Source organism: Pipistrellus kuhlii, unplaced genomic scaffold (assembly GCF_014108245.1).
Source record: "Pipistrellus kuhlii isolate mPipKuh1 unplaced genomic scaffold, mPipKuh1.p scaffold_m20_p_2, whole genome shotgun sequence".
Taxonomy (NCBI): Eukaryota; Metazoa; Chordata; class Mammalia; order Chiroptera; family Vespertilionidae; genus Pipistrellus; species Pipistrellus kuhlii.
In genome coordinates, this window is record NW_023425515.1 from 25,961,052 (window position 1) to 25,983,992 (window position 22,941).

The window sequence follows — 22,941 nt, forward strand, 5'->3', positions numbered from 1 at the left end:
TTTGGAATTTTGGAGTTGGGCAGAAATGCAGAAGGGTCTATAAACGGTTCTCTCCCGACTGCAGGCAGGTCATGAAAATCAAGGCTTAAAGTTATGGAAGAAGTTTCTAATTATACTATTTGTGGTCTTTCACAATTGAGTGTTATTGATCAGGTGTAAATATGGAAGATTTTTATTAGCATTTGTCTCGAATTTGTCAAATTTGTGCCTACTAGGCTCCTTGTATTTACACATATGCAGCATTTTATGCCTTTTCATAAACCATGTTTTTACTGTGTCAGTTTTTGTAAAAGTGGTCTTAATTCACTTTTTGAATAGCTGCTCTATTTCGATTGTGATTTTTATCTTAAATAGAAAGGTAGATTAAGAAGCTGTGTGGTAGTGATTAGTGGTGAGGAACTAAAACTTGAGCCAGACTGCCTGTTTGTACCCATTTCACAAACTGTTAGCTGTGTAACTTTGGACAAGTTACTTAACTTTTTACCTCAATTTCCAAATCTGTAAAAAGGGAATATGTACCTTAAAAAAAGGGGGTTGTGGGGGAAACCTCATAGGGTGGTTGTGAAAAAATGCATTAAAAGAGTGTTTGGCACAGAACTCCTTCCTTTGCCCTCTTCCCAAGTATGAAGGATTTATGATCCTTTGTTTTGGTTTTTATTAAGTAATCTGATATGCTAAAGAAAGATTAACTCCTGCTGATTCATTAAGTAAACCATTAGACTGTGAATAATGTATAGGTTTTTACTTCCTATTGTGTATTTGAAGACCAGATAAGTATGTGAGGATCTGATTGTTAAAAATCAGCTTGGCATGCTGCTAAATCAAACTAATTTTTTTCATTATAATTTTTTTCTAGATGTAGTTTGCTAGAATGTTGTGAAGATCTTGGGAGTACTACTTGGAAGACTATTGTTCAGTCTTAACAAATTAGAATAGATAATACCTTAAACAATTTCTTATTTATCCAAGAGACTCAGAAACTATACTATTAGCATCACTTTAGACAGAGAAGCATACTCTCAGATTCTGTATCCCATCAAAGTTGGAAGCAAGAAGACTATTTTGTCACATTTTCTTCTTGGATTCACTTTACAGGTCTCTGAACACCAGAAGTAAACTACATGTATGCATTGACATTATATTGGAAAATGTTTAATGATTGGGATTCTCAAATGAAAGTGATCTCAATCTAAGTTGATGAAACATTTAAAAATAATTTTGTTCCTTAATGCAATTACGTAAATTTTTAACGGCATACAGTAAGTGCATTTAGGTTAAATGAAAGTGCCGCTTACCAGAAAGGTTTGATTTAGAATCCTAGTACAGTACCATGAAATGTTAGAGTTCAAAAGAATTTTCAAATAGTAGGGTTTGTTTGGAATCCTTTTGCACAAATGTGGTTCTTATATAAAAGCAGAGTGATGGCCCCAAAGCCCTATCACTTAAGTACCTCACTACTGTCACCCCTACATCCCACTGTCCTTTAATCTATTTTTAGGACCTCAATCAAAAAATATTACTAGGTATACACTTCCTACTCTAAACCATTATACTTATTTTACAGATAAACTGAGGTATATTTCTTCACCCAGGATCACTCATCAAGATAGTAAAACCAGATTTAGACCAAGTGTTTTAATTCTCAGTTGAATATTCTTTCCATCTCACCATTGATAAAATAAAAATAAATTGTTCTGAAATACTTTAATCCTAAACTTTATATTAAATTGTATAACCTACTTACCATGACTTGCCCATGCTAATGAGAGAATTATCCCAACTAATATTCTGCTTATGGAAGTATCTAATTGAGTTTTAGAAAATGAAATGGCTTACTAATTCCTATAACTTTTATCACCTGCATCTCAGTTAATTTGGTTGCACCCAACTGTACCCTGGAAATAAAATTCTGCCTTATCTTGGGCCAATAGGCTTAATTTCAGAAAAGAGAAAGTTTAGGGATATATAATCTGACTCCCCAGGGCCTTCTGAAGAAAGAAGAAACCCAGGAAGTAGGTCCTAAGTGAGAACTATCCCAGAAGTTCAATGGAGGGCTTACAGTAGGAGTGAAGCAAAGAGGGTGTTACAGAAGGGCACTGTCAGAGTTAAGATACAGAGACTTGTCAAACTTTATTAATGTGCTGTGTGACTTTAAGCAAATGATTAATCTAAGGTCCCCTCCAGCTTTCAAATTTTATTCTGTTAACCTCTGAAATTTTGCATTTTCACCAATATTTTTATAGTACTTGTATGAAGATACAAATTCTGTTTGTGAACTAACCTTTTTCTTTTTTGCTCAATTCACTCGACAATTCAATTCAGTTGGTTTCTATTGACTAGCAATTTTTAAAATTCTTCTAAATTAAAACTTATGCAAGATTGAATGAAGCCTAAGGCTTACTGACTTGATCTAATTTTTTTTTTTCTAAAAAAGATTACCTTAAGTTCTTAAATACTGGCTATCTATATTAATAAAAAAGTAACATGCTAATTAGACCGGATGTCATTCTGGGCAAAGCCGGGGTGTGGTTGGCCTGCAAATCACTGGTGGCCCCTCATCCCGGCCAGCCCCACCCCCAAGCGGGGACCCCCCCTCTCCGATCCAAGGCCCCCTTTATGGTATGCCTGCTGGCCCCCAACCGTGCTCCAGGCCTCTCTCCTATATAATAAAATGGTAATATGCAAATTGACCCTTACAGCAGAATGACCATTGGACCAGTCACTATAAAGCACACTGACCATCTCTTGATTCCTTCCCCTGGCTGTCAAGCACTGATACCCAATAGCGAATGGGGGACTGGAGGTGGATGGTGGTGGGGGTTGGGGCTGGCTGCGGGCAGCTGGGGAAGATGGCCCCTATTGCAGGCCAGGCCTAGGGACTGTACCTGTGTGCCGGGCCTCTAGTATATATAGAAAAAGTAATTCTTATCTCATTATAGTATTTGAGTGTTGATGTAGTCCAAAGTAAAAATAGCCACGGGAGCAGACTCTGCCGACCTCCTTGGCTCTCAAAGAAGACAGGGGTGAAACAGTAATGCAGTTCTGGGGCTGGGGCTGGGGAGGTGGAGGGATTGAGCAAAAAGAAAAAAGGAGAACTTTTGGACATGACAACAGTGTGGTAACTGCAGGGGTGGTGGGAGGTAAGGGGGTGTGGAGAAGGGCATAGAGGGAATAAATGGTGATGGGAAAAAATAAAATTTAGAAAAGAAAATTTAACAAAGTAAAAATAGTATTTGTTAAATAACTTGAGAGTGTTCTAACCAGACTTTCAATTTATATAATTTTGGATTGTGAGTTACAGCAGCTAGCATCTTGGTATTTGATTGCAAAGATGATAGACCAGCCTCAAAACATTGGTTTTTCACTTCCTCATTCTAAGACATTTGAGCTCATTCATTGAGCTATATAAAGTTCGTTTGAGGTTTGATGAGTTGGATTCTCAAAAGGCCTTCACTTTTTGTTAGGTTTCTAGAAAAGTTACAAAATTTTCTGAAGCTTTGTTCACATCAAAAGGGAATAAAAGGGGACATGCTGTAGTCTGTACATAAACAGGAAGAGGGTAAGACTTTTATACTCTTCAGGCTGCAGTAGGGGAGCAGTGGGAGTGAAACCTCCATGGCAGATCTTCGGTATTACCAGCTTCATGGGCATGTCCCAGGGGCATGTCCCCTTGGCAAATAGCACTCAGTCTTTCTGGCTTCAAAGCCTCAGCAGGTGGCACAAGTTCTATACTTTCATTAAAGACAGCCTAAAATATGTATAACTTATATGTGGCGTAATGAACATTTATTTCATAATTCACAAAGGAAAATAGAAACTTAGAATTTGAAAGTTAAGGAGCAAGGAAGGTGTCAGTTCTATTAAACCAATATCTTGATAGAATTCACTAGTTACAGTTTCAAGCGAAGGTTACTGATACTTTTAAGTATAAATGGATAAGTAATTGTATCTAGTTGGGATAGATTATCCAAACCCATGTTTTCAGGGTCTGTTGTGTTTATTGTTGCTTAGTAGTTCGTTGTTACTTTATTAAGGAGGAAAAGGAATGAAAATGGATTACAGTTGACTCTTAAACAACATGGATTTGAATTGTAAATTCAAAAACGCAAATCTTTTTCAATAAATATGTTTCCCTGGATTTCATGTGTGTGGATTCAAGCAGTGGATCCACAGTTTTGACTGTATGCATTTATTGATCTGTGCCATTTAATATATAGAACTTGAGCATCCAGTGATTTTGGTATCCGTTGGGTTTTCCCCCATGGATGCCATGAGACAACTGTAACGTTTTGGGGTAGTCAAAAATTATATACAGATTTTCAACTGCACAGGAGTTCTACCCTAAGGCTGGCATTATTCAAGGGTCAACTGTACTTAAATCTGTTTTGCAGTGTGGGAATGACTTTGGTGAACTTTAAGTTAATTGTTAAAATGAGGTTTAAAAATGTTGTGAATTCTTGTAGTATCAGATTCCCTATTGTATAAAACTATAATAGAATGGACTTTTCAGTTTCTTGTGTATCTTAATATGAGGTTTTACATGTTGATGCTCCATCAACAATCAGTAGATTAATGCATTTATGCCTGTGTTCAGTAAATGAGTGTTAGCAGGAGTGCCTAACTTGTCATGCCTAAAGTTGATAATGAATTTTCCCCCCAGAATTACCTTCCTCCCCAAATTTCTGTTATTGGAAAACTGTGCTTTCAGATCAAATTAGAGGTCTGACATCTTTGATTCAGCCATTTCATTCATCCTTTATCATAGAGTTTTATCTGCTCTACATTTCAAATGTCCTCAATTCTTCTCATTCCTAGTCTAGAACGACATCGTGTTTTACTTGAATACTAATTAGATGAAATTTCTCAAACTGTCAGGAAGAATCTTTAGCCCTGTTCTGCTTTAACTTACTAACATACTTAGCCTCACAATGCTTCCTAACTTGTTTCTATTTGGAGCCAAATTTTGTGCTCATTCTCAGCCATAATGTTTATGTTGTCTGTTCAACTTACCCCAAACTTGTTCTTTTTTGAAAATCAAGCTCCCTTTTCCAAAAGGTCTTCCATAGATATTTTTATCCACTTGATAATCCTACTTCTAAAACATTTTTTTCCTACTACTTATTTTGAAAAATAATAATTGCTGTTTTAGATAGTTGTAACAAAGTATAGGTATCATGCTTTACAGAATTTTGGCATTAAGTGTAGCACCCAAAGATAACATAGGGTAAACACTCAGGAAGTATGTATTTGAATGATTTTTGTTTATTGAGACTTCTCATCCACAATAATTTTTTTTTAATATATTTTATTGATTTTTCACAGAGAGGAAGAGAGAGGGATAGAGAGTTAGAAACATCAATGAGAGAGAATCATTGATCAGCTGCCTCTTGCACACCCCCTACTGGGGATGTGCCCACAACCAAGGTACATGCCCTTGACCAGAATCGAGCCCGGGACCTTTCAGTCCCCAGGCCGACGCTCTATCCACTGAGCCAAACCGGTCCCGGCACATCCACAATAATTTTTAATGAAGCATATCCTGGTAACAACTTACCAGTTAATTAGATAAACCTTTAAATTTTCAAGAGATATGTCAAATTAGGGGGGAAATGAACATATATGGATATGATTATAAAATAGAATTTTTTATAAGCCAATTATAGTATCTCATTATTTTCAACTATTTATAATAATACTTTTTTGATTGTATCACAAATATACAGGATATTAATTACTAATCCATGAGACTTCTGGAAGTGCAGTGTATTCCACAGGCATAATTAAGTACTATCATTCAACATATGAAACTAACATGTTAGTATATTTTACTGTGATTTCAAAAATTGCAGTATAGAATTTTCACTGTTTAGCATGTCAGAAATGTATTTTGTGATTAGGCTCCAAACCACATCATTATGAACCTTATAGATATTAGTAAGCTTAGAGTGTTAGATTTTGAATTTTAAGATTTTATTTTTCTGTGATACATATCTATATTAATAATAGAGGAATATGCAAATTGGCCAGGATGCCATCACTCAATGACCAAACTGGATGGGGGCAGGGCCATGGCAAAAAGCTCTCAGCACGCCTGCCTGGGAACCCAAAGAGCGTGGAGAGGAAGTGAGAGAAGATAGGCAGTTAGGGGGATCAGGCCAGGGGGGGAGTGCAGATAGGCAGTTAGGGGAATCAGGTCAGGAGGGAAGAGCAGTTAGGGGCATCAGGCAAGCAGGCAGGAGAACGTTTAGGAGCCAGTGGTTCCAGATTGCGAGAGGGATCCCAGATTGGAGAGGGCGCAGGCCAGGATGAGGGACAACCTTCTCTCCCCCCACTCCGTGCATGAATTTTGTGCACCAGGCCTCTAGTTTTTTATATATAAAGCAAAAGGTTTTGTAGTTCTATAAATATTTGGGTTTATCTCTAGTCTTTATTTGTATTGAATAGTTTGTGCTTTTAATTTTTATTGACACAAATTATAACCTACAAATGGGGTAGTAGCAGAGTGTAAGAATCATACACTGACAGTTGGGCTACTGGAAGTAGAGCTGGGAAGTTCAAAGGAAGAAATATGAGAAGTAGCTGCCAGGTGACTCAACTAAAGCACAGGCTTTTACTTCATCTAACAAATCACCCCTTTCCAGGATAAAATTAAAGCTGAAACCTTGCTTGGTTACTTGTTCCTTAGCATCATCAAACATAGCTGAATTCAGTCTTATCTGTAATATGTGGGAAAACTGACTCAAAAAACAGATGGTTTAGGTAATTTATTTTTTTCTATTGTATGTTAGTTGAATGTCTTGCCTAAAATATAGGTATCTTTAGCATTAATTGTTCTCAGCATCCTAGATTTTTAGCAAATAATTCTTTACTATTATTTGGCTCTTTATTCATTCAGAAACAGACTTTCCTAAAATTAGTCACATTTAGATTATATATTGTTTAGAAATATTGTTTGTGTGCTTTATGCTTAAACATGTATTTAAAGACTACTTTTTTTTTCAATAGCTTACAGCAATAAGATAACTTCTAAACGTTTGTGTGTGTGTGTGTGTGTGTGTGTGTGTGTGTGTGTGTGTATGTATCTACACTAATAAAAGAAAGGTGCAAATTGACTATACCTCTGTGACTGTGACATCCACCAGCCAATCAGGAGTGAGTATGCAAATTAACCCAACAAAGATAGCGGATTAATTTGCAGGCGCCAAGCAGCCGGGAGTGGGGTGGCATCATGTAGCCTGGGTCCCAGGAATGGACGCTAAGCCTGCAGCCTCCTGGAACCATCGCCACCCTGGGAAGCAAGGGTGACTGCGCAGCTTGGCCACAGTGACCTATGAACAGGAAAGCAGGCCCACAGACAGCATCCAGCAGGGCCTTCTTGCCCATTGCTGTGGTGTGGAGCAGGCAGGCCCCTCAGAGAGTAGAGAACCATGGAAAGCGGGCCTAAGCTATCAGTAGGAAGCAGGCTGAGGGACCCCCTCCCCTTCCCCACAACCTATCCCCTGTTGCAGGAATTTCATGCACCGGGCCTCTATATGATACAAATGTAGACTGCCTTCATTTTCTTCAGAATATGGGTGGAGAGAATAAGTACACAGAAGGAATTATCAAAGAAGTAGTTGAGAATGTAAGGAAATAAACGGAAGATGGGGAGTGATAAACAATGAAGAAAGTAAGAGAAAATTTAGAGGGAAAAATGGAAGAAAGAAGAGAGGGAAGGATTAAAACAGCCTTTCCAACACTCTCCATGTATTTCCATGAACAGTTCTTCAAATAAGAGTGTAATTTATCTATTGCATTTTTATATTTGCTTTAACCCTAGAAGGGGAAAAAAAGAAGCAGGACAAAGTGAGAAAGGAGTCCCAGACAGTATCTGGGATTTGGAATCACAAGAGGAAAGGGAAGGAATTACAAATCTTCAGCATCTCAGACCTCAGATAATTCTTATGGCTACCAGTCTGGGGCAGCTATCTTTGTTAATCCGAGAACTGCTCCTAAGGTCTGTTGTTCATTGTTCAGAGTACATGGCTTTGGTGGTTATTTAATATTTATTTATGGCACTTGTTTCTACTTTGACATTTGGGCAATCACTGTTAGCATCCGCTTAACCTTTTGAATTATTGCTTCGTGGCTTATTAAAAAAAAGAGACCAGGCAAGAGTGAAGGTGAACTGGTACAATGTAGTTACCATACTGGAAAAACAACTCAAAATAAATGCCTAAAGCTGAGGCCAAAAGGCAGTCAGGTTTGGGCTCTGTCAACTTGTATTTGAAAGACATGCAATTTTAAAAATTCTCGTCTTTTGTATAGATTACCACGTCTACTCCAGAGAAAGTTTGAAAGAAAGCCCTATGCTCCACTTAAAAAGATTTGCAGAACATATCTGTAAATTATTCTTTAGTACATGGATTTCTCAAGTAAATGGTTACATTAAATTAATATTCTTACTTTGCAGGAAGTTGGTGAGCCATCTAAAGAAGAGAAGGCTGTAGCCAAGTATCTTCGATTCAACTGTCCAACAAAGTCTACCAATATGATGGGTCATCGGGTTGATTATTTTATTGGTAGGATCATATGAGTGTATACATTAGTGTATATATCTTATGAAGATACCTAAATTTGGGATATGTAGATGTTTTAAAAGTGTTTTCCAAGTGTGATTAGGAAAGCTGGGTGATGACAATTGATTGTCCTTTTCCTTCTTTTTATGATTGAAACTATCAATAATAAGATAAAAGAATATGCTTTGTAATACCATTTCTTGGAAATTTTAAAAATAGAGTTTATTTTGAGTATTAATGCTACCTTTTCAGATAGTAAATGTACTTAAAGATAATAATTTTGTAAAACTCTGAAATGGAATTCAGTGTGAAGCAAATCCTGTTGGAACCAATTTAGGAGTTTTGGATCTTCTCATAATCCAACACCCTTATTATAAGCTAATGTTATCTATAACATAGTCCCATAGCTTATAAAACAGTTGAATTTGCCTCTTTGATCCATTAAGATTGAATTGCCATATAGAAAAGAAATATACTAGCCTTTCTTTAATATAATGACTAATTCTTATAGTCATTAAGAATTTAGAAAAATTGATGTGCTGTTTGCTTCAGAACTAATATATTTAGCTGCTTCTAGCAGTAGCTTGTTCAGAACTTACTCCTCAGTGGGTCACAGTTAAAAGCATAATGACAGAATTTGTTACTGGGGGAGGGGAGGATTTTTGGTTTCTTTAGCCTACATTTAATTGTAATTATTCGGTGAGTGATATATTTATTTTGAAATATTTGTTTAGAATATTTTCCCATTAATTTATCTTGCTTTAGTTAATGTTTTAAAATTAATTTATTACCCAGCATTACTTTAAAAAGATGCTTACTGATATTCTTCATAGGTTGAGATTTTGAAGAACTGTTTATCATGATCATGTCAGACTTAAATTTTCTATTGAATTTGGTTTTATTTTCTGATGCCATTATGTTGAAATTTGCCTTAGAAAATATTATTTAGTTAGGCATAAATTTCTGTGTATACTAAATTTAAAATAATAAATTTCTTCTTTAGCTTCAAAAGCAGTGGATTGCCTTTTGGATTCAAAGTGGGCAAAGGCCAAGAAAGGAGAGGAAGCTTTATTTACGACAAGGGAGTCTGTGGTTGACTACTGCAACAGGTAGTGTTTATTTCTTAGTGAAGGATAACTAAATACTGTAGTAACTTAGTATTATTCTCCATAGTTCTGAAGCTTCTTAACCATTTTCATTAATAAACCTAGTGATATTAAAACATAGCTCAAACATAGCTTTTACATGCAAACTGGATTTCTTCAGTACCTCTAGAAATACATTTATTTGGAGTTAGACTATCATTTTTATGATTTTGATTTGTGTTCTATTAACATTTGTACATTTGCCAGGCAGACTAAACCAAAGAGGTCAGCACTAAAAATCATACAACAGGGCCTACAGTGAACAAAAAAGTCTTTCTTTTCTAGAGTAAATGGTTGGGAGGTATTTTCTAAAAATTTGGCAGGGATTTCTAATAGACCTGTTGTTCCTGGGGTTTTTGTTTGCTTGCTTGTTCTTAGAGTGCCTTCACACTGCGTATTTGCCAGTACCCTTCCATATTTTGTTATAGCGATGGCTAACTTATTCCTTGTAAAATCAAGGCAGCTGCAACATCTATTTTCTTGACTCCAAAATGAAGAATAGACAGTTCAGTAAATATTCATGTTTTTCATAATAAATACTCCTTTGGGAAAAACTTTTGATGGTGAATGGTATACAAAAATCAGTTTCCTCTTGGAAATAAGTATTGTTTTTTCTTCTTGTTTTTTTTTTTCCCTTTGGTTTAAATAGTAATGCATATTTATTGTATTAAGCTGTTGATAAACCAAGTTGTTGTTTTTTTATGACACTATAGTTTATAGTAGGTAGAAATTTGACATTTTAGAATATTTTATATGTATGGTAGGGAGGTACACATAGCAGTTTACTAGTATATTGTCTAAAGACACTTAAAGTATTAGCCACGTGAGGCTCCTCTAGAAAACCATTATTTCACAACATTTCTAAAGCTGTAAAGTTAAGGAATTATTAAGAATTTCTTAAAATTGCCCTCGCTGGTTTGGCTCAGTGGGCAGAGCATTGGACTGTGGTCCGATTCTAGTCAAGGGCACATGCTCAGGTTGCGGGTGTGCAAGAAGCAGCCAATCAATAATCCTCTCATTGATGTTTCTATCTCTCTCTTCCTCTCTAAAATCAATAAAAACATGTTTTAATTTTTTTTCTTAAAACTTGTAGTTGTTAAAAACTAGAGTCACAAATGAACCTTTCAGAAGTAATAAAATTTTCATTGTTGGAGCAGAGATGAGCTAATAGTGATATAGTTGGTATTTTTCAGTACAGCCATTTGTATGTTTAGCACTCCAAAGTACAAATTTCCCTGCCTTGCCTCAAAATAGATTTTTATATATGATATAAAAATTAAGTGATGTAATAAACACAAAAACAGAGAATGTTATGTAAATTACCCAGTGTCACACAGCTTATTATCAGAGCCAGAATTCTAAATCCAACAGTCTTGCTCCAGAGAGGAAGAGAGAAACATCACTGATGAGAGAGAATCATTGATCAGCTGCCTCCTAACGCCCCTGCCATTGAAGATCGAGCCTACAATCCCGGCATATGCCCTGACCGGGAATTGAACTGTGACCTGGTTCATAAGTCAATGCTCAACCACTGAACCACACCAGCCTGGGCACAGTTCATGCTCTTAACCACTGCATGCTATACTGTCTCCTCCAACAAAATGATGATACGTTTAATGAAGTAGAAATTAAGATGAAGGATTCACCTATCAATGCAGGTATCCTCTGCTTTCTGAAAGTTCACAAACGACCTACATTATTTTATTTAAAATATATTTTTAATGATTTAAGAGATGAAGGGTGCGGAGGGAGAGACAGAAACACCAATGATGAGAGGGAATCATTGATTGGCTGTGTTCTTCACACCCTCCTACCAGGGATCAAGGCCGTAAACTGGGCATGTGCTCTTGACCAGAATTGAACCGGGGACCCTTCAGTCTGAAGGCCAATACTCTGTCCACTGAGCCCAACCTGCTAGGGCAACACCTACGTTATTACAGTAACAGATTTATTTGTAAAAGCAAAAATCCTCTTCTGAGTTCTTTAACAAAAATAGGTACTAAAGTGAAGTGACACAAAGCAAATTTTTGAAAAGCAAGATATATCCTTCTTTTGCTCCCTTTCAGTTTACAAAAGGTTTCCTAGGAACTCTCTTAACTTTCAAATAGCAGGGAAAATAGAACTATTTGAATATTAAATCTATAAGCCCAAATCTCTGAGGAGAGCAGCCAGCATTATTCCACATCTGTTGGCCTTTTAGGAGTATTGATACCTTGTTATATGAAAAGCCCAAAAGATCTGATTACAGAATACACTCATTTTTCATTGTGTATGTATATATTCCCATTCATGTCAGATTGTTTGTCTTTTCTGCACTAAAATGGGGACGCATAACTACTTAAATTACTCATAGCCACTTCTAATACAACCATGGAGGCCTCATGATGGCCAGCCCTCATGGATTCCTGCTTGCTATAGACAAAAGTACAAAAGGACACTTATCTAATCTCATTTTCTGAAGCTGCTAAATGGGCTTGAGGGAGTCTGAAGACAAACAAAACAAGAAAGTGTAGGATAATACACAAAACAACCTTATCTAATATGACCTAGTGCTTCTTTATGTCCTATTTCAAGTACCAACTCTTCAGCCTTTAATCTAGCACCATCCTGACTCTCCCAGTGACTACATCGCCAACCCCTAGTCCAGTAATGTCCTTCCGACTCCTCTTCATATGCTGCACTCATTCTCTCTTCTGGTCTTTACTTAATCATAACCTGCCACTTTTCCCAGATGGTTCTCTCCCTCTCTCCTGTCTGCTTTTCAGTATAAATGTCCCTCAAGTTCCATCTCCACTATGTGATATTCCTCAGGTCCTCCAGCCCATATTAATCTTTGTATCTAAAGTTCTACAGTATTTATAAAGCTGCTATCATATTATTTAGCCCTTAACTATTTTAGAATTGTTGCACATATTAGTGTTTGTTTGTTTTTAACTTCTTGGCAGCTAAATCTGAAGGCAATTGCAAGACTCTTATACTTTACTGTTATTCCGTAGCACAATGTGGGCATTTGATGAAATCTCACCATTGTCACATAGGTGAAAGTCCTGGACACATATCTGGCATCTATAAATGTTTGTTAAACCTAAAGAAAACTTTCTTAAAAAATTAAAAGGTGAGGAAAGCAATTTAATAACTTGCCGCCTTTAATCAATTTATTCAACAAATACCTATTATATACCAGGCCCCGGAAATACAAAGATGACTGTGACTTGGCTCCTGCCTCCAAAGCACCTAATCTAGTCTGTTAAAGAACATTCATGACTACTGCAGTTCAGTGTGTTCCGTAAGGAAGACAGAGATGGGGAAACTTCAAGAATGGCTTCACAGGAAAAACGCGTCTTCAAATTTTGAAACATAGATAGCTGATTGCCCAGCAAACGATAGGAGAAAGGATATTTGTTCCTGGCAAAGGGCACAGAACAGGGAAGTATGGGGAAGTAAGATAGGGAAGTATGAATAGTTCTGTGAAAATGTCAGAGAGCTTTGTGTAAGTGATTTGTACTATGTGATGAACTTAAAGCTTAACTAAAGGAGGCCCTGATATTAAGTAGTAAATGTCATCTCACATTTGAGGCATAAAGTGAGTTGAAGTAAATCTATCAAGGAATAAGTAAATGATTCTACTTATTACTCTTACTACTTATTATAGAGTGGAATGATGTTAAAATTAGTGATTTGTGAGACCAAATGTGTTTGTATATGTGTAGTCCATAACTATTAAAGAAATTCAAGGTTTTGTTATAGGTGGCTAACTGAGTACATATATGTCAGGCACCATGCTTCTCATTTAGTCCTAGAAACCCTTATGAAATAGCTACCACATTTAAAAAAAATTTCTATGTGTATTTTTTTAAATTGATTTTAGAAGAAAGGAGGAGAAATAGATACATCAATGATGAGAGAGAATAGTTGGTCAATCGGCTGCATGCCCCCTACTGGGGTACAAGCCTGCAACCCAGGCATGTGCCCTGACCAGGAATCAAATGTGACCTCCTGGTTCATGGGTTGATGCTCAACCACTGAGCCACATAAGCAGGGCTAAATGTGAACTTTTCAACAATTTGATGCGTTATAGTCTATTTTTCTTTTATTGAGGTGGGTCAACTGTGCAGGAATGATGACAGAGCTGATTTTTCTACTGGCTCTGTGCACTTCTGTGTCTACTCACTAAAGGAAAGATTTTTTTCTCTTAAAATTATTTAATTTTTTAAATTATTTATTACTTTATTAAGAATAAATTTTTCCACTTAAAATGATATAGAAGAAAATCCAAATTAGTTATATAAAACACATTACCATTTAAGAATGTGTACTCAAGAATCTATGAGTATATAGATGTGCTTTACATATGTGGAAACCTATAATATGAAATGCTGGTTTGTAACTAATATACAATGAATAGGATGTATTTTCGTTTTCATATTAAGTGGTAATGAATATTCCTGATAGAAAATCTGGAAATCACATAAGTACAGAAGTAAATAAAATTAGTATATGTTCATTATAAATTTTTATAAGAAATTCTGGAATAAAAATTTGAAATCCCCCTTCATATTCAAATACCTACCACTACTCTTATATCTCACTTTCTACTCATACATAGTTAATTATTAAGGGACTCATTTCAATTTTTTGTTGGTTTACATACATATGTATATGTGTAACAGTTATTAATGGTGGAGTCTTTGGGGATATTTCAGACAGTTGCACATTTTTTGCAGTATAGATCTTCTGAACAAGTAGAAGGCCAGGTGAGGATACTTAGAAGTTTGCTTTGTGGAGATGTGCATGGGATGTACTAAGTGGGCTGCAGAAAGAAGCCCAGCCAGCCAGGTAAAAACCAGTGCTCGGGAAGGCAGAACATACCGTATTTTTCGGACCATAAGACGCACTTTTTTTCCCCCAGAAGTGGGTGGAAAAAGTCCCTGCGTCTTATGGTCCAAATATAGCCTACACATATACTTTAAAAAAAAAGTTTTTTTACTTGCCCGGCTATATGTGGTCTCTGTGTGCTTGCCCGGCTCTAAAATGGTTCTAAATGCTGCTGTTTACTTTACAGGGTTGATTACATGTGTTTATGACTGTGATGTTGGGTTTTAATGCACATAAAATATTTTAGGACACTATTTGTTTCAGAATCTTTTTTTCTTCATTTCCCTTCTCTAAAAACTGGTGCGTCTTATGGTCCGGAGCGTCTTATGGTCCGAAAAATACGGTAATGACCAGAAATAAGTGATCATTTGGCAGGAGAGGGGCATCTAGTTAACAAGTGGTATGATGTGCTTGAGCAGGTCCCTGTAGGGGTAGAAAGATGGGTAATCACCATTAATAGGCACAGATGGTGGTCTTGAGTTGTGTTTTGGTGATTGTACTTTATTAGGCAGAAATGAAGACAAATCAGAAACTCTGAAACTGGAACATAAGATTTGAAAAGATGGCTTTTAGGTGACAAATGTAAAGATTTTTCAGTAGGATTATAAGGTTAGAAATTTGAGACTTAACATTAAATAAAGCAGTGTTGGTTACTCTTAATGAATGTAGAGAAATTTCATAAGGATAATTCCAAACCTATATAATCTTGTGTCTAAATTATCTAGTTAAAAAAATGAAAATTAGATTGACAACTTTTATATACTCAGATTGACTATACAGTGTTTTTTTGTTTTGTTTTTTTAATTAGAGGTGGGGTTGCTAATTGTAATTTCTCTATGAGTTGCCAATGTATGTCTTCCCTTGCTCATTTTATTTAGGTCTTGATATTTTTGCTTTTCAGTCTGTATCTTATAATTGTCATACCTTTTTTTCTAAAGGCTTTTAAAGAAACAGTTTTTTCATCGGGCACTAAAAGTAATGAAAATGAAGTATGATAAAGACATTAAAAAAGAAAAAGAAAAAGGAAAAGCTGAAAGTGGAAAAGAAGAAGATAAAAAGAGCAAGAAAGAAAATCTAAAGGATGAAAAGACCAAAAAGGAAAAAGAGAAAAAAAAAGATGGTGAAAAGGAAGAATCCAAAAAGGTGATTTCATTTAAGTAAACACAGGATTACTGGCATATGAGCAATCTTGAAATACTATGTAACAACCATTTAAGATAAGCATATTCGGGTTTTTATAAATACCATGGTTGAGAATTTTTACTTCTGTATCTTAAAGATTAAGATTTCTTTACTACGTGAATGCCATAGTGCTGTTTGCTTGTTTGTAAGTGCTTTTTCTTTTATTTAACTTGTGTTTTAATAGGAGGAAGCTCCAGGAACTCCCAAAAAGAAGGAAACTAAGAAAAAATTCAAGCTCGAGCCACATGATGATCAAGTTTTCCTGGATGGAAATGAGGTGAGAGTATCTAGTTGATAAGTAGAAATCCAGTTTTCCATAGGAAAATTTAGAATTATCTTTAATGCTTTCGCTAAGAAAATAATTTAGATAAATCTAACCATGTAGATATAAAATTTACTCTCTTTAAAAATCAATAATTTATCTGGCCCTAGCCAGTGTGACTCTGTGTTGGAGCATCATCCATATACCAAAGGCAGGCGGGTTCAATCACCAGTCAGAGCATGTACAGGAGGCAACTGCTGGATGTTTCTCTCTTTCTCGCTCTTCCCCCCCCCTCTAAAATCAATAAAAAACATATTTTAAAAATCAATAATTTATCTGAATTAAGACATAAAATTTATGAAAAATCAGTTAGAATTAGGTTCAGCTGTGTATGAGTGATAGGAAACCTGAAATGACAGTTATTTAAAATAAATGCTTATTTCTCTATCATCAAGGAAATCTGAAGGATAAGCACTACAAATAATTGTAGATCTGAACTCTCCCTTCCATGTGAAGGATAATTCCCTCATGGTCTCAAATGACTGCCAACCTTGTAGCTGCATCCAAAGGAGGGAAAGAAAATGAGAGACCTGTGTCCTCTTTAAGGACACCTTCCTGGAAGCTGGCAGTTTCTTCTCTTTTTGTACTGGGTGGTCATTTAGCCAAACATGCAGGATTTCCATTGCTATCAAAGGGAAAAGAGCAGAATGGTTAATTTAGTCATTAAACTAATACAAAAGTATTAGTTATATTCTGGCCATTGAATTGTTGTGAATTTCAAGATCTAGCTCTTCTTCCTATACCTAATACAAAATTAGAATGTGCAAAGTAGAAGTAGTGATTCTGGTGGTTATGAGTTTGAAATTCTAGGAAACCTTTTCAGAAAATATGTGCCCTAGGCTCATTTCAGACACAGTTGCATGAGAATCTGTGTGTGTGTATGTGTGTGTGTGTATGTGTGTGTGTGTGTGTGTGTGTGTGTGTGTGTGTGTCTGGTTCTGTAATGTCTCCAGGGTGATTCTGATGTGAACCCATGCTTAAGAGTCACACACATAATTGAAGACCACACATCAAGCATTGGCTTTATGCCAAATATATATATATATATATATATATATATATATATATATATATATATATATATTTTTTTTTTTTATTTTTTATTTTTTTTTTCCTTTATTGGTTATGGTATCACATAATTGCCCTCATCCCCCTATTCCCATCCCAAACCCCTCCCCACGTATGCCCCTACCCCCCATGACCACTAGTTAGGCTTATACAAGTCCTTTGGTTGATCTCTCCTCCTTTTCTCTACCTTCCCATGCCTTCTCTCTGAGGTTTGACAGTCTGATTGATGCTTCCCTGTCACTAGGTCTGTTTTTGTTCTTCAGTTTATGTTGTTCATTATTTTCCTTAGATGAATAAGATCATGTGATACAAGAAATACACTTACAAGAACCAAAAATGAGACAAGCCGTAATGGTTACTTGCTGAGAGGCAAATGAATCAGTCTGTAGTGAGTTTTTTTCTAGGTCAGCAGTTCTTTTGAGTCCCAATTTCAATGTCGAACGTCTCCTTGTGTGTACATGTCAGCAGTGATATTTCAGTTCTGGGTGGTGGACAAATGGTAGTGATGCAGGTCCGACCGTCTCTGGTTTGGTCGTCTTGGGCATCCTTCAGCGGAGCACAGCTTCTGGCTGCTAGTATGGCGAGACGGTGTCAGCGTCTTCCATCTCTGGACTGTTTCTCTTCTGTCTTCATGGCTGGAGCATTTGTCAATTCCACTCTATTGCAGGAATCCACGTGGTCTTGGAGTTATTTTCTGAAAATATACAAACATATTCTCGACCAAAAGTTAGTAAAGGAATATTTTCTATAAATTTGACTTGGGATCCTTTTTCATTTTTTTGCCCAAATGATTTTCCTCTGGCTTATTTTGACACCATGTATTTTTTTTCATGGCTTTCTTGCTGTTAGCATTACAAATGAAACTTAATTTTCTAAAGTACAAATTTTCTAGATGTAATTTACTTAATAGGACATTTTTCCTTACATGATATTCTTCTATCACCCCCCTTTTTTAAATGTAAATATTAGGAGGCTTTGGGGAATTCTATAGTGTAGTCTTGATAGCTTTTACATATTAATTTTTTGCTCTAAAATATGACTGCTTTAGGTTCATTACATGTTATGCAATTTTACCATGAGATAAATTGGCAATCACAATTTTTGTTAACACTTTAAAACAGCTTTTGGTACAGTATATTCAGTTTTTCTAGAATATTCGCTTGTTTCAATTAGCCAATTTAAATTACTCTGAAAACTTGACTACTATTCTTCTGTCAAACTCAACACTCTAACAACAATCTTATTTTACCCTGTGTATATTAGTGGAAAGGATTATTTGCCTTCTTGAGTAGGCCCTGAGCATTCTTGGATATCAAAAACCCACTTCCCCACACCATGGGTACAAGACAGCTCAAACAAGTCTTGTTGCAGTGAGATGGCATCTGCTGTCGGCCAAGTCTCTGTTGCCTAGGTCCCGATTTGAGCTGGGCATGGAAAGCAAAGCAGCCAGCCATGGGGACAGGAGACCTCTCTCAGAAGGGGTTCAGGCCCCTGCAAAGTTGGGGGGGGCCGGTGTAAGGATCTGTGCCCCACCTTTGTGACCCCCAAGTTCTCTCCTGATGCCCTCTGCAACTGTGCCTGTCTTAGGTTGTTCCTTCTCTGAGGAATCTTACCAGTCTCTGGCTAACCAGCAATTCTCCGGGGCCAAAAAGGGTGATGTGAGGTTCAGTTCTGTCTCTTTGGTATCCTATGCCCCCGTGGCCTCCACGCCTTGGGATCCCCTCTCCTGCTGGCGAGGCCCTGGCACTGATCACATATCTTGGAGAACCCAGGTTTCTTCTCCAGGGAGGGCCCAGCTCAAAATATTTTTTATAGATTTCTAGGAATAGTATGATACATATTCTCTTCTTAGATGCTCTTATTGTCTAGCAAATGTACAAACTTTGAAACATGGTACTGTGTTACAGTGTATTAAGTGTAATGATGTGAGAGTACAGATGAGAGATAGTTACTGTAATCAAGAGCATAAGGTAGTTCTGAAGATCCTAAACACTTGAGCTGAGCCTTGAAGGATGATTAGCACATTACCAGGTGTACCAGGAAGGTGTTATAAACCTGTTAGGCAAATGAAGTAGTTTGAGCAAATGTATTCCTGAAAAAGCTAGATTTTATTCTGTAGAAAGATGTAGGAAAGAATCATGCTTTCGAACGTACAGAGGTGGGAAATGTCTTAAAAATTGTTTTTTAGAATTCTAACTGGCAGAAGTGATGTCTGGATCTGATTCCCAGGGGAAATGTGCAGAGTTAAAGAAAAGAAGAATGGAATCCCCAGTGTCCCATTCAAGAAAAGTAGAACCAAATCGAAAGACAGTACCAGAGTTCTGGTCAAAATACAACCAGGAAATGGAAGGAGTATTGTTGTTTATAGAAATTAAGAGAGAAATCTAGGAGTTTTGTGGATATGATTATGCAGAGTTTGATTGTTCTGAATGAAGTCAGTTTCTGTTCTATAAAGTAAATTAATCTTTAAAGCAGTGGTTTCCAGTGTATGGGCACAGACCTTCCCTGGGAAAGTAGGCAATGAAATTATTACAGGGGGTCATAGCATCTTTATGTTCCCTAAGCATGATATTTTAATAATGGTTTTTAGTATCTTATCCATGGGAAAGAAGAGGGTGGGGTTGAGAGCTGCCAGATCTGTGCTAGAGCATGGCTGGAATCTATTTAACTGTGCTCTTAACCTAGACTATTCTGCTCATGCCAGTATACATAATTATATTAAAGAAAAAAAGGTAAATTTTTGGTCTTCAGGTTGAGTAAGTAATAGTTTACACACATGAACAAATTATTAAAAGCATGTAAGTATGTAGAAATTTACTTAAATGCATTACAGAATTTATAGTTTTTTTTAAACAATGTTCTTACAGGAGACAAAAACAAAACAAAATACTACTTAAGGGGAAAGGTGTTTGAAATTTAACTTAAAAAGCAGTTCTCAAATGTGAAGAGGTTGGAAATTACTCTTGTAGTCCTAAAACAGAATTGACCTTAACTTTCTAATGTGACCATAAAACTTAAAGCACTGTGGTTTCTTGATTCCTTAAGGTATTCGTGTGGATCTATGACCCAGTTCACTTTAAAACCTTTGTCATGGGACTAATTCTTGGTAAGTACAGTCTCTAAAATTCAGAAAGGAAAATAAAAATGCAGATGCCATAAAGAAAAATATTTAATACACAAGTTATTTTTTTAAAATATACTTTAAAGTCAGATGCTAACTGATAAAATGAAGAGAGTATTTGCAACACATTAAAGCAAAGATATTTAACAGATTAACAGCCTGATAGAAAAATGATAAAGATAGCTCAAAGATAGAGAAATACGTGACCAAAAATCATGAATGATATTTAATCACTCTCATAATAAATATAAAGTAAAGCAGCAGCAATTAAGAGAATTTCAGAGTTTGATAATATCTAGTCTTAATGAAGTTAGTCTAACTTCATGGGAAGCACCAACACTCTCCAACAATTGATAATACCTTTTCAGATTTTAAATGTATATACACTGACCCAGCTATTCTACTTCTCAAAATTTATCCCATGGCTGTTCTTTTTTTTCTCTCCTCATCCGAGGATGTATTTTTATTGATTTTTTTTTTTAGGGGGAGAGAGACAGAGAGCGAAAGAAACATTGATGTGAAAGAGAGAGACATCAATCAGTTGTCTCCCATATGCACCCTGACCAAGGATCAAACCCACCACCTTTTGGTGTATGTGACAATGCTCCAAGCAACTAAGCCACTCAGCCGGGGGCCATGGCTGTTCTTAATACAGTTGCACAGAGAGTCTATTCAGAAATGTGCATTGACACTGTTATCTATTCAAATCCAAATCCCTCAGATTATATTTAGGAGGGTAATTAGCAACTATCTTTCAAATTTTAAATACCTATACCTTTTGACCTAACAATTACACCTCAACTAATTTATCTTGTGCTGTAATCAGTTGCACAAATCTATATATAGTTTGGTATTTGTTGAACTGTTAGTATACTAGGATAAAACTAGTAATAATTCATATTCTTCAGTAGGAAATTACTCAGAAGGAAAATGATGAAACTGCTCACTAGAATACAATACAGCTTTTAAAGAATTAGGTAGAATGTACTGGTAGATATCTAGAATCAATGAAATGAAAAAGAAATTGCAAAAGAGTAAGACTAGTATAAGCTTATTTATGTAGAAAAAAATTTCATGTAGCAAATTTAATTTTATATAGGCAGTCTCTCTTAATTAACTTCTGGGGAGTAAACCAAGAATTGTGTGAAGACCTCCCTTTATACCTTTTGCTTTGTTTTTATTTGTGTGGATTTTTGACCATGGGTATGTGTTATTCAGGGTGGGGGCATGGGTCGGCTGGGAGAGAATGATTTAACAAGTAAAAAGAAAAAAGCAGTCGATCAATAAGGTATCATAGGATTCCATTCAAAAAGTTGAAACTCAATTCCAACCCAACTATCTGATGGCTGTTGATCACCTACTAAGTACTAATAATGTTGCTAAATATTTTATATGCATTATTTCATTTCATCCTTATAGCAAACCTTAAAAAATAGGAACAGATACGTATTAAATATAAAATAATCTATAATAGCTTCAACAGGGTTAAATAACTTGCCCAGGGTTACATAGCTTATAAATGATATAGCTAGAATTTAATCCTGATCTTTTTGTTCTAAAAACCTAATAACCGGACTTCTAATTTTTTACAATTATTCAGTGTGGTCCCACTGTACTTAGAAAAAAAAACTGGAAATACTTGTATACAGTTTCCCTAACTACCAAATACTTCGATACAGTTTCCCTAAATACCATTTTTTGGTATCACTACCTGAATGCACCTCAATATAAATAGTGGTGATAGTTATGATTTGTATGTTATTTTTTTATACTTGTCTGTATTTTTAAAATACACATATATGTTATCATGAAAAAAATCCAACAAATATTGTCTCTAAAGATTTTCCCACATAGGATGGATAGGTCTACTATAATTTTTCAATTTGGGAAAGAAGTAGGAATTTTCCTTAACTTTCCAAAAAGTTCACCACAAGGTGACCTTTTCAATTTGTATTTGTCAGAGCTCCATCCCAGAATCAGAATTTCTAGAGAGGATCTATTGAATTTTTTTGTTGTTGTTGGGTTGTTTTTTTAAGCTCCCCTGCTCAGTAGACAGATATAGTCAAAAATAAAGTAGACATTGCTGGAGAACAGTAGCAATTGATCATTTAAGGAGCTAACCATTTTGCATTTTTTGACAGCACTTTTTTTCTAACTATATGTAATTTATAGTAGAAAAATCTTAACCTAATTTAGGAACAGTAGTTAAAATGTTAAACAGAATTATGGGAAATGGTTGATAATTGACCATATTTTACCTACAAAAATGGCAATTTTTAATATATCCTGTATAATGAAAGGCTAATAAGCAAATCGACCAAACGGAGGAATAACTGGTCATTATGATGTGCACTGACCCAGGGGGTAGATGCTCAACGCAGGAGCTGCCCCTGGCAGTCCATGCACTCGCACGGCAGGAGCACCACTCAGGCAGAAGCCGGGCTCATGGCTGACAAGCGCAGCACCCAATGGCGCTTGTCAGCCATGAGCCTCTCCCACCTCCATGGCAGCGTTAAGGATGTCCAACTTTTGGTGGCGAGCAGGCCTACGTCAGCAGTTGGACATCCCCCGAGGGTTCCTGGACTGCAAGCGAGTGCAGTCCAGGCTGGGGGACCCTCCCTAACCCTCCCAGTTTACAAATTTGTGCACTGGGCCTCTAGTTTTTATATA

The 22,941-nt window shown here is 36.2% G+C and overlaps 1 protein-coding gene across 1 annotated transcript in view; it reads left to right on the forward strand.

The window, feature by feature from the left end:
* The window catches only part of SEC62 (SEC62 homolog, preprotein translocation factor), a 29,675-nt gene that overhangs the window by 1,197 nt on the left and 5,537 nt on the right, over positions 1-22,941 (forward strand). Inside the window, exons 2-6 of the mRNA XM_036444498.2 lie at positions 8,453-8,561; positions 9,562-9,667; positions 15,517-15,721; positions 15,945-16,037; positions 20,196-20,256. Coding sequence (XP_036300391.1) covers positions 8,453-8,561; positions 9,562-9,667; positions 15,517-15,721; positions 15,945-16,037; positions 20,196-20,256 — 574 coding nt within the window. The remainder of the gene's footprint in view (positions 1-8,452; positions 8,562-9,561; positions 9,668-15,516; positions 15,722-15,944; positions 16,038-20,195; positions 20,257-22,941) is intronic.